At 39.3% G+C, this 12856-nt stretch overlaps 1 protein-coding gene across 8 annotated transcripts in view; it reads left to right on the top strand.

The window, feature by feature from the left end:
* ARID1B (AT-rich interaction domain 1B) overlaps positions 1–12856 on the top strand; it is a 572492-nt gene that overhangs the window by 380643 nt on the left and 178993 nt on the right. For all 8 annotated transcript variants that reach the window (XM_075339668.1, XM_075339666.1, XM_075339669.1 and 5 more), the window contains one exon: positions 3742–3831. In XM_075339668.1, the coding sequence (XP_075195783.1) occupies positions 3742–3831 (90 nt within the window). The remainder of the gene's footprint in view (positions 1–3741; positions 3832–12856) is intronic.

The following is a 12856-nucleotide window of genomic DNA, read 5'->3' as shown; positions in this document are numbered from 1 at the left end:
TTTTGCACCTTGTTCACACCATTTGGAGTTCCAGACGTACATTCTTTAGTTGGTCAGAATTATCATGATTACCTTGCCATTCTCCTTTACTCCCTCCTTCCTATATTAGATTGGATTATTTTTCCTATGATAAAAGACAAGAATCCAGCATCAAGGAGAATGTATAGATGAATAAAAACTTGCTTTTATTGGAATTTTCTTAAAAACAGGTATTCAATCCAGTAAGCACAGAGGCACAAGTATAGTGGCGGATTATCCAACGCGTTTCGACCAGAGTCATGAGTAAGACCATGAGTAAGACCCTCTGGTCGAAACGCATTGGATAATCCGCCACTATACTTGTGCCTCTGTGCTTACTGGATTGAATACCTGTTTTTAAGAAAATTCCAATAAAAGCAAGTTTTTATTCATCTGTACATTCTCCTTGATGGTGGATTCTTGTCTTTTCTGATGTTGCCTTCCGCCCGGGCCAGGGCGTTCCTTGCATCGGTGTGGAGTCCGGGAGTGAAGAGGGGTGAGCTGACATACATCCTTTTGTTCATTTTTCCTATGATGATCCAGATTAAGTGGCTTTGTAACTGGTTTCATCACTCATTCTCTATCCATGATGCACCTTTTGAATCCTGTGCAGCATCCCCATGATCTGATTTGTCGTTGACTAATGAATAACAGAATTGGTTTTGGCATGAGACAAACGGAATGCCGACATCAATCCAGAAATGCATTAATCTTTAATAATCCACATCTGCATGTTTTATAAATGGTGTAACCAGTGATTGTTAATGTTGATACTCTCCTTTCCAAAAAGAAAGTGACAAGGAGCTTGTGCTTGGAAACTTCATTAAAAGCGATCAAATGAGTGTTCTCCCTGACCTTGCTGAGGGTACTAAACTAATGAAAGTTTTAACTTGATTAAAAAGGCATAAAGATTTGGAAAACCGAGAAGTCAGATTTTTTTTTTTAACTTTTGACAAGGTTATGGAGAACATAACATCATTGATAAAGGATCAAGATGACAAGTGTACTTGGCATAAAACAATAAATATACACATGAGAACCTTATTTTCTTCAGGTTAATGTTATATCACTATAATCAGATTGTGTTATGGCTATGAGGCTGAGGAAAATGTCATTTTAGGTACTTTGAAGTTGCTGACTTGAAGACAATCAACAATATTGAAATTGCAACACCAAGAAGAAAGTCATAGAATTATAAAAATCACAGATTTGACATATGCAAATGATTGAAAATGGAAATATTTTACCAATCATCTTGATGTATGTACACGTATGTATGTATGTATGTACATGTATGTATTTACATGTATGTACACACCAACCACACACCTTGCCGTAAGGTGAGTGAGTTTATTAATGGAGTGAGGTTATTAATGGTTGCCTGAGGGATGTTCTGTCAAGCTGAATGCACTTGGACACACACATCATCAAGATCCACTGCTGGCAGCATCCTGTTATTATTGCTGACCAATAACCTCTCATATGTGCTCAATGGCAGACAAATCTGGAGATGCTGCAGGCTGTGATAGCATGTTTAGGACCTGCAGTCTGTTCACAGTTGCACGAGCAACATTCGGACTGGAGAAATCTAAATTCTCGATCACTATAACTTTAGCGTGTGGGAGGAAACCAGAGCACCCAGAGGAGACTTTTGCAAACACACGGAGAACATAATTTGAATTGTTGATTTTCTATGACAAAAGGAGAACATTACTATTTGCAGCCTAGCCATGAAGTGTAGCTTCTAGTGCTTTAAGACATTATAGGCTGCAGCGCTCATGTGACATAACATTACGCAAGCACCTACATAATTATATTTATTTTCATAAAAGAAAGTTTTATTCTTTTACTTTATTCATTTGGGGGGTTGAACAGCAGCAGGCAGAGCTTCGCTTGCTTCTGTTTGACAGTTGCTGGCTGTGTAACACAGCCAACATTTGCCAGGAATGTTACAGGGTCTGCTCCCGACTGGGCATCATACATAAGGACCATAAGTCAGGAAAGGGTTGAATTTAATTTTAATGTAGTTGGGCAAAGGGTGGTGGCATTGCTGTAGCTGTTAGAAGGAAGTGCTAGGCTTGTGCATTTACGGTAGGTTGGTGATGGAAGAATTTACAGACGAAAAGCTTCAGGAGTTACAATAATAAAGACAAGAATGAACCTAGTCATCACCAGGAATTTTTATAGTTTCCACAGTAATTGGTGGACTCTGAAGATGGTTTATTGGGGCAGGAGGGGAGAATTGAATAGGAACAATATTTTATTTTTTACATTTTGCACCTTAAAAGTGAACTGTTTGTTTCGTGCAGCATATACATTTGTAACCACTTGTACTACCACTAGATATTAAATCCAATTTTAATAACTTTCTTAAAATTGATCTTTACAGCTGCAGTGTTATTTATTAGGTAAAGAAGCTAACTAATAAAACCAATAAAACTGTTCTTAAAATTTTGGAATTGAGCATTCATTGAATATCTTGTCTGATCGTGTGAATTGCTAGACTGTTCTCAAATCTTCTTTTCTTGTTCTTCTTTACTAAATCCCCTAGTCTCCTATCAAATATTCTGTTGATAGCAGCGCCTCAGGCATACATGCATATTAAGGAGAAGTTTCTTGTGCTAACATGAAATTGCCATTTGTTTACTATATTGAGGAGCATTCTTTTGCCTTGATCACATAGCAGTATTTATTCTAATTTAGCTACTTGCTGTCGTTGCATGGTTCACCACTTTGGAAACAGTAATGCCCATATGCTTACATATGTTGGAATCTCCTTCTTTTCTATTGGAGATGTATTGTGTGTTGTTTTTTCTGTGATCCACCGCCAGTGTAATTTCAACCTTATGTTCTAAAGTATGGCACCTGTGGTTCATGTAATAAACTATACAAATCTGCAGTTTAGGTTGTTTTCATACCTGTAAAGTAGTTGTGGGCACATTACACATATAAGTAGAGATGAGACAATTTATTTGAGTAAAATAGAATTCTCCAATTTTACAAAAATGTGTATTCTCTAGAATACAGAGTTTTTACAATTCACTCTCCACTCCAATGAAAAATAAATCCTTACTGTTCACCTTTCTTGCCAACTCTATAGCATGCTGTCCAGTCCTCTGCACCTCTTCTTTTCGCCTTCCTCATGCGCATCTTCTACGTCTTCTTTACTCTTGACCGCAGCTTCCAGCGGACTAGGCCTCTGACATCCCTTATTGCCATGACATCACAATATTTTTTCCCAAAGACCGTGACTAGGCCTTGAGTGATGCACATCCTGACATCTCACAAGGAGCACCGTGAAAGCATGGCGGTCATTGACATCAGAAGCTGCAGGCCGAAGATGTGTGCAACAGGGCAAAGAGAAAAGCGGCCTAGGGAACTAGACAGTGGGCTTCTTGTTTGGAGAGCCAGGTTTATTTTTTTGTAAACTGTTTATTCTAACTGATGCAAATCACGTTTCTCTGATACATTTTCCGAACTCTAATCTATGCAGATTTGATCATCTCTAATAATAAGCTCCTTTAGATTTATGATAAAATATGTAAAACATGATATGAATGGGGTTTAGAAACACTTCAATTGTATGCAAATGTTATGCAAATAGTATGCATAAATCATATAAAAATTCATATTCCTTTTGGTGTATAGGGTTACATTATTAATTTGGTAATATAATATTATATATAATTGATGATTTTTTTTTATTTATTTTTAAATCTATAGGTAGCCAGATGCCTCCACAACCTCCGGGAAGTCAAACAGAGTCTAGTTCACATCCTGCCTTGAGCCAATCACCAATGCCACAAGACAGAGGTGGGTAATACCACCACCATTTCTGGCCATTATATGTCTAATATCCTGTATTTTCTGTTTATCCTCTTTTTGTGCTCTCCATACTCTTTGCAGTTGATTCTGAGCTGGTGGGAGGAGGCTAGGTGCTATGATTTCCCTACACAATGAAGCATAAGTATGGCTTGCTTCTATTCATTCCTTAGCAGGTACAAAAATAATGAGCAACATGGAGGAAATTAAAATGGTACAGTTGTCTTGAGCAGTGTAGACATTAATCCAGCTCTGAAGGGTGAGGTAAAAGACTTGTTAGAAAGCTTAGCACAATGGCAGGCAATAGCCTGCCTAGTCTTGAGCAAGACAGATTTGAGCTGGGTTTGTTGTTTTGGGGATGAGATCGGAAGGCAGGTGGGATGAGAAGGGAATTTCCTGCTAAAATGTATTACAAAATTTCTTAATAGTCTTATAATATTGATTTATGCAAGGCTTGTTTAAAGTAGCGTTCCCATGGAAATCCTATTTTTTCGGAAGATGAGCTTATATTTAAAAAACAAAACACATGAACCAGTATTTCTGAAGGTACTTACATGAGTGTTTGACAGCCACTGTGAAATGAAACTTAGAGAGTCTTATAAGTCGTGCCGTGTAAACTTTATTTTTTGTTTGATGTGTCGCTATCCACACATAGCTATCCCCTATGCTTCATTTGCATGGCACCCTCTTGATATTTGCTATAACACCTTTTTGGATGTTATGACATTTTTAGACATAATCGCATTCAGTAAATGTTTTCTTGTCCTACAATATGAAGGGTATGTTTACATGTGGCATTTTTGCAACATATTTTGTGCGGGGAAAATGTTGCATTTTACAGAAGCAACAAAATAAGATTTCTAAAATCTTTTACACCTTGCAGTTTTTTCATTGCATTTTTTTGAGCTGCAGGGTGTTTTGTTTTTTTTTTTAATCCACGAATATAATTTATTATAGTATGTTCACAGCGTTTTTCACCCACTCAAATGGGGCAAAAACTCACGGAAAAAACACTTTAAAGTACTTATTTGACACGTTTTTCCTGCCAACACCCGTTTTTGGTATAAAAAAATCCACACCAAAAGTTCGTTATTTTGCAGCATGTTTTTCTACAGCCAATACTTAGTTAAAACATAGTAATAGCTGTGTTCTTTGCCTGCATTATTGCGGTTGATTACAAGTGTGATTTATCTACAATACATGTCGTTAAAGCTAGTTTTACTAAGCAAAAAGGCTTAAAAAGTTAAACGCCACACAAATAATGTGCTGTGTTTTTAGCAGCATTTTTGCATTTTCTCCCTGTGAAAAAACACTGTAAAATGATGAGAACCTTGATGTTCTGCAGATTGTCAAAATTGCTATAGTGCCCAAACTCAGATGGAGAAGCTGTTCTGTAATCTCATAGCTTTTGTAGATAATGTAAAACGCAGCTTTAGTTTCTGTATGGAAAAAAAAGCAAAAAAAATGCTGCAAAAATGCTACCTGTAAACATAGCCCTAAACAACTAAAAGTTGTCCATTCTGCCTATCACTTTAAAGCTGTCTGCATGTTGACTTTTGCTGTGATATCGTCACTCCAGTACCCTGCTGGGAACAAATTCCAGACTATTCAGAAAGGGATTTTCCCTGTATTTCCGTAAAGAGCTGTAGTCATTTATCAATCCACAGCACTATTGTGTTTGTCAATGAAGCCAATGATGTTTTTATTTAGCAGACAATGCATGCAAGGTCTTGGTTTTTAAAGGGGCTAATTTTCTGTCACCCGTCCTTTATTTTCAGTCCTTCATACTGTGACTTTACTAAATATTATCAAGCTATATGTCTGCTCAGCTAATTCTGAGCTATATAATAACATGCAAATAACCTTATAGGTTCCCTTTAATGCTGTTTACACTGTTCCACAGCCAAATTGGTTCAGAGATGAAATCAGTTGAACTCCACTAATTTTGTGGTGCTGAAAATAAATGCGATGCTTAAATTTGCTAATTAGCTCTAATTTTTAAAATCCAGAGGAGCTTGTAACTACTTGTACTACTTTTTCATGCAGGCTTATAGAAAAAGGTCTTTATTATTTCATCATCGTTATTGCGTTGTTAGTAGCTAGTCTATTAAACCTTCTATTTAGTCTATTGAGCCTTCAATATTCTATCATCTTAGGTTGACCAATAAAAAAAATGCCAACTATGCTCCAATGATGTAATCCTAATAGTTGCATCAACTGCTTAATGTAAATGCTCTTTGTGTAAGGTATACAGTTTTAGGATTTCTTAGCTTAGGTGCTTAGCATGTTGACCTGTTACTATGAAAAAAAACACTTCTTGGAAGGTGATATTGTGGTATGCAACAACATCAACGGTTTAGGTTATGCAGTCCACATGGAAGAAACCTATGACATGAAACCGCTTTTGAACCTGAACTATGACCAACATTTGTGGCCCCTCTGTGGTGACCTAAAGGTGGATGCCTTCTTACTTGGTCTCCAGGGTGTATATAGAAAGTACTGCTGCTCTCTGTGTCAGTGGGATAGTCGTGCAAGAGAATATCACTACAATAAAGAGACTGACCTCTCCAACATTCACATCAGCCAGGGAGTAAATATGTCCTGCATCCAGCACTTGTTGACCCACATAAGATTTTATTACCACCATTGCATATCAAGTTGGGCCTAATGAAGAACTTTGTAAAGGCAATTGATAAAAATGCGAAAGTGTTCAAGTATCTCATTGATAAACTTTCAAGGTTCATTGAAGCAAAGATAAAGGAAGAAGTTTTTATTTGGATCTTCGATTCATAAGGTCCTTCAAGATGAGGAGTTTCTCAAGTTGTTGCAGGGCAAGGAAAAGGCTGAAAAGGTAGCATTTGTATTAGTGGTAACTATTTTTTGGAGGGGATATTCAAGAGCAGAGAACTATGAAGAGCTGATGCAAAATCTTCTTTCCACCAAACTGCAGAGCAGTGAGCGACCAGCATGGTGAGAGATTTCACCAAGATATTGTGGCAATGGAGAAATAATATCAAGGAAAATGGAATCCATCAATGCAGATTTCTGATGGAGAATTGTAAGAGATGATCTATTGCAAAAAAAGAGACAAGCAAGGAAGAGTTGTCACTGAATGAGGAGCAAATTTTATAGTGAAATTTCTGTAAAGGTTTACAATTTGCAATGGTGTTAAGACATGTTTTAGTTAGTTGAGTTTTTGCTAAGGCTTTCTCTAAATAAATAGAAAATTGACAAAATATTCTGCATCTTTATATTTGCAAAAATATTTCAAAGTACTGAAACTATAATGCATTAATTATACTGTATGTAGCAGTAAAAGGAAAACTCTGATATCTTAGAAACAAGATCAACTAAAAATGTTCATTGTCACATTTGATTTCAGGAGGACAAAATTATTAAGAAATGGCTCATTTTATAACTGAACCTAACAACCTTTAAAAATGGTGTTCTCCATGTTTTGGGGCTTTGAGACATTGGAATATGAGCATTAGCTATTTTGGGGGTTATTTTAGGTAAAAAAAAAAAATATAAACTAGTTTTAATATATGCTAATTAAATATAATACAATCCCAGGTTCTAGCACTTTGAGACATGGGGAGTAAGCTAAAAATAAAAGGTCTAGACTTAGGCTATGTGCGCACTTTGCTTTTTTTCATGCGTTTCAGCAGCGTTTTGAGCTCCAGCGTTTTAATGCAAAATTGCATGCGTTTTGATTTCCAGGAAAAGTCTATGGAAAATAGGGCTTTCTTGTGCGCACGATGCATTTTTACAAACGCTGCATTTTAGTTGCGGAAAATTTGTCAAAATCTCTGCGTTTGAAGAAGCAACGTCAGTTGTTTTTGCCATTTTGGCAGCGTTTTAATAACATTGAAGTCAATGAGAAATGTCTAAAGGCATTTCACTTGCTTTTTACTAGCGATCTGCATGTGTTTTTGACATAATAAAACGCAGGTCTTTCGGTCTTTCTCTGTGTCTGTTTGTCGGTCTCTCTCTCTGTCTCTATCTCTCTTTCTGTCCATGTTTGTCTTTCCCTCCCACCCCCTCTCTCATACTCACAGATCCACAATCTCTGGCGCAGCGCTGCACGGCGTTCACACTGTGGCTTCTCCTCTTTTGAAAATGCTGGCCGATCCTTAATCCATCACGTATTCACTGCTTCCTCTGCCCACCGGCGCCTCTGGTTGCAGTCAGACACTCCCCCACGCTGAGTGACAGCTGTCTCACTGCAACCAATCACAGCCGCCGGTGGGTGTGTCTATATCGAGCAGTTAAAAAAATAATTAAAAAAAAGACGTGCGGTCCCCCCAATTTGGGTGCCAGCAAGGGTAAAGCCACACGGCTGAAGGCTGGTATTCTCAGGATGGGGAGCTCCACGTTATGGGGAGCCCCCCAGCCTAACAATATCAGCCAGCAGCCGCCCGGAATTGCCGCATCCATTAGATACGACAGTCCCGGGACTCTACCCGGCCCATCCCGAATTGCCCTGGTGCAGTGGAAAACGGGGTATTAAGGAGTTAATGGCAGCAGCCCATAGCTGCCACGAAGTTCTAGGTTAATCATGACAGGCATCTCCCCGAGATACCTTCCATGATTTAACCTGTAAGTTAAAGAAAATAAACACACACATCCAAAAAATTCTTTTTTTGTAATGAAAGACAAAAAAAAACACTCTTTCACCACTTTATTAATCCCTCAAAAACACTTCCAGGTCCAACGTAATCCACGCAAGGTCCCACGACGCTTCCAGCTCTGCTACATCGGAAGCTGACAGAAGCGGCAGTAGAACACCGCCGCTCCTGTGAGCTCCATGCAGCAACTGAAGTGAGTCGCGCGATCAGCTGTGCGGTCACTGAGGTTACTCACGGCCACCACTCTCAGGTGGAGGACTGCAGCTGTGGCCGCGCGTAACCTGAGTGACGGCACAGCTGATCGCGCGGCTCACTGTAGTCACTCAGGGGATTTGCGATCACAGATGCGTCCTTCACACGTGACCGCAATGTCAGTGAAATCGGGTGAAGCTCTGACGTCACTGTTGCGGACTCCTGTGTGATGGCACTGATCTCGGAGGTTCATCTGAGTTCATGACAGCACACAGACAGAGCCGTGGGATGACAATGAAGTCTGGTGCAGTTCATCCGAGTTCATTCTCATCGCCTGACTCTCTGTGTCTGCTGTCAGCGGACATGTAGCAGAGCTGAATTGCCGGGGGAACGCACTGACAAAAATGCATCCAAACCGCATGCAAAATGCATCCAAGATACATGCATTTTGGATGCATTCTTTTTGTCAACACGCAGCGTCACGTCTGCCAGAGGGTGCGTTCTTTTCAGCACTGGTCAGGGCGCAACGTGCACACATAGCCTAAATGGTGTTTAATTATTAGCAGTGACTGATGTCATAAACTGGGCCAGTGTAGAAGAGAGGAAGCTGTATCAGATTTACTGTGCATACTGGCTAGAGTTTAATTGTGCGTTTCAATCCTGATGCCGGATTCCCTGCAATGGTATGTGAGCTCTTACCAAGTCACTATTCTGTGGTTAGACTTTGTAGATACTTTTAGCATAAAAGATCTGCGCAAAGCACGTCAGAATTTTTTCCCCTTGGTCACAAGGCACACATGATTTGTATGCTTCCCTGTTATGAATATTGCTTGCCGTCTCACTTTGGGCATCCGTGCAGAAGCCACCTCTTTCTTACCACCACTGCACAATTTCCACTCAAACAAATCCTAAGGAAGGAATGTTGTAATCTCGGTGGAATGTGACCCAGTTTTTATAGGACGCAGCTAAGACGTTGAGTCTCAACTGTTCTGTGGTAAAATAATTGGTGTTAAGTTTGTCTGTTACACTGCAAATGTGTTTCTAACTGTAGGAACCACTTGGAATGCGCAGGGAATAAAGCATGGAGTTGTCACAAATAGCTGTGATCAGCCGTCACCTGCCCACTATTCTTCAGAATCAAAACAGTTTAACACCAAGGCGCATATATAGGGACAGAGTACATTTTTTTTATTAAAATCACCTATTTTAAACAAATTTTCCCCTAAGCAAGATTTTTCACATGTCCACTATTATGATGGGACACTTTGCATTCCAAAAATAAAGGTGCCAACATAATCTATGGTGGATACAAAAAGAGCCATGTCATCTCCCACGCACAGCTTTGTCACTAGTGATATGTCTTTTTGACCCCTGCAATCTTACTTTTATAATATTCATTGGGAAACTCTGACATAAAAGATGCATCAGCTATATTTCGGGCTAAAAGGTAGATTTTTACCTATAGTATCGGTAGGATGTGTTTTTGTGCAGTGTTCCCCATGGAATGATGGAAACACAATCCTCTCCAGTTATTCAGTTTCTGCTGAGGTTTTTTTATAGGTATTTTCCCTCTTATTTGTGTGTTTTGTTGATGTGAAACAACTTTTTGATGTACTTTGTATCTTAAAATTTAAAAACTCCCTGCATTTTTTTTTTTATATTCATCATTTACATGTTTTGTTACATTAATATTTTTTCAGGCTCCCCATAGAAGCCAATATAGAAAAAAAACACACCAAAAATGTGAAGTTTTATAGCGGCTTTAAAAGTGCCGTGGACATGAGTCTTCATGAAATTGCATCCCTATGCTTGGACTGTTAAATGCAGCAGATTTTCTGCACTTAAGTGCAGCATTATGCTACATGTGAATGTGTGGAAGTCACATGGCGGCAGAACGCTATTAACCTGCATATTAACTCCATATCTGCAGGGTAACTCCTTCACGATCCATTACGTACCAGTACAAAGGTTGTGTACTTCCCTTTCATGCCTTACAAATGCCAGCTGTTCAGCCGACATATGCCGCTAACAACATTGAACAGGTCAGAGATCCCCCCCCATCAACTAGTTATATCCTGCTATCAATCTCTTGCAGCGGGATTTTAACTAGTGATGGCATGGAGCACGTCATTCTATGTTGCCATTGTGCGGCACCATAACGTGAACGCGGGGCACTGATCAGTTGTCATGACAGCCGGGGGTCAGCTGATGACCTCTGTCATGATGTAGTTCCTGCTTCGGCATTCACAGGAGATCAGCCTTTGTGCTGTACAGAGCAGCGCTGATCCCAGGCACGGTACAGCACAATCGCATGGAAGATCGCAGCTTCAAGTCCTCTAAGGGGACTAGTAAAAACAATAAAAAGTGGGGGAAATTTAAAAAAAAAAAATTAGGAAAAAACAAAAACACAAGTTCTAATCGCCCCCCCTTTTGCCCCATTGAAAATAAAACAATACATTCTTTTAAAAAAATACACAAATTTGGTTTTTGTTGTTGTCCAAAATGTATAGTGAACATAATACATAAGAAGACTAATGGTGCAAATTGCATTTAAATTTATTTTTTTTTACAACTTCACCACACTTTGGATTTTTTTTTATCATTTTCAAGTACAATATATGTTAAAATTAATGGTTAGAGTTGAGCGAGTACCTAACTTCATACTTTCTATACTCCTAACGAGTAGTGCCTAATACTCATATATTCCAAACAGCGTGTTCAATGCAATACTCGCAATGTAACGAGTAACCCGAATGCTGTACTATTCTCTACTCGCACAAATAGTACGGCATTCAGGTTACTCGTTACTTTGTGAGTGTTTCCCCATTTACTAGCATTGAACACGCTATTCGGAATAAATGAGTATTTAGAAAGTACTCGTTATGAGTATAGAAAGTATGAATAGTTAGGTACTCGCTCAACTCTATTAATGGTCTCTTTCAAAAGGAAAACTCGTCTTGCAATTAACAAGCCCTCATAAGGCTATGTTGACGGAAAAATAAAAAAGTTATGGGTGCTTGAAGAAGGGAAGGAAAAAAAACAAACAGAAAATTGCTGGGTGGGGAAGGGGTTAATAGTATTTTTACATGACCTATTCCCTTTAATTCATAAGCCATTAAGTTCACTTAGACCACATTGTCTGAATCCTCTGCATTAACCCCGCATTCATCTCCAGTTTGCAGGAATTGCAAGAGATTGCTTCTCCTATACCATCCACTGTCTGATGCATAATCCTCCATCTATCCTACTTATTTTTTTTACAAAACATGCAGCACACTGTAAAAAAAAAAACCTAAAAACATTTCCCAAGCATATGCTTCTTACAGAGACCTATCTATATAAAAATCAGGAGCTGAAAAGGTCCTTTCTAAATCCATAAATTTGTAGTTCTCTGTGACTGCAGACTTGTGAATATACATCGCCCGCACTGGGAGGATTCTCCGGTGTCCGTCCCGGGAATGGAGGTCATGTGGAGGGGAGTATGTGATGTGCAGACCCCCGGACAGTGTGTGACTACAGTGGGGCAGCGTCGCGCAGTATACGTGCATTAAGTGAGACCGCACACCTGTAGTTGGAATGTGGCTGGGGAGTCTGCATATCACATACTCGCGGCCACGTGACCACCATTCCCGGCTCTGACACCGGCCAATCTGCACAGTGCACGTGATGTGAGGATTCACAAGTCCACAGTCACACAGACTGACACATAGTGACTGCACACTTATGGATTTAGAAAGGAACATCCCTTTTAAGAAAGATTTCATCACTAGCTGCGCTGTGGGTTGCAGGACCGTGCCGCAGCTGCTGTGACCATTACCTTCACCTCATTGTTCCATATAAATAATGTTTGCAGGAAGCTCCCCTTACCTATTTGTTTTCTATCAACTAAGGTTTCTGTTACAAGAAATTATTTCTCTCTCCCTCTAAATGATTGAAATTATTGACATTATTACCAGCCACCCACAAGTTGAGACATGGGTATAATAACCATAAAGGAATACTATGACAGTTATGGGGTCCTCGGTTAGGGGGTCCAGCACTGAACGGTTTCCCATAACAGAGGCATATTGTTTGCAGCAGTCACAATAGATAGTTTATTTTATACATGATTATATGGCTCCCATTGTGGGAACGACTTGCTACCTATATCCGTATGTGCCTTCTAGTGGCATCTGTAAGCATCCACGACTTCTCAT

Source organism: Anomaloglossus baeobatrachus, chromosome 3 (assembly GCF_048569485.1).
Source record: "Anomaloglossus baeobatrachus isolate aAnoBae1 chromosome 3, aAnoBae1.hap1, whole genome shotgun sequence".
Taxonomy (NCBI): Eukaryota; Metazoa; Chordata; class Amphibia; order Anura; family Aromobatidae; genus Anomaloglossus; species Anomaloglossus baeobatrachus.
Note: the sequence above shows the minus strand (reverse complement) of the source record. Positions and strands in the feature narration are given on the sequence as shown.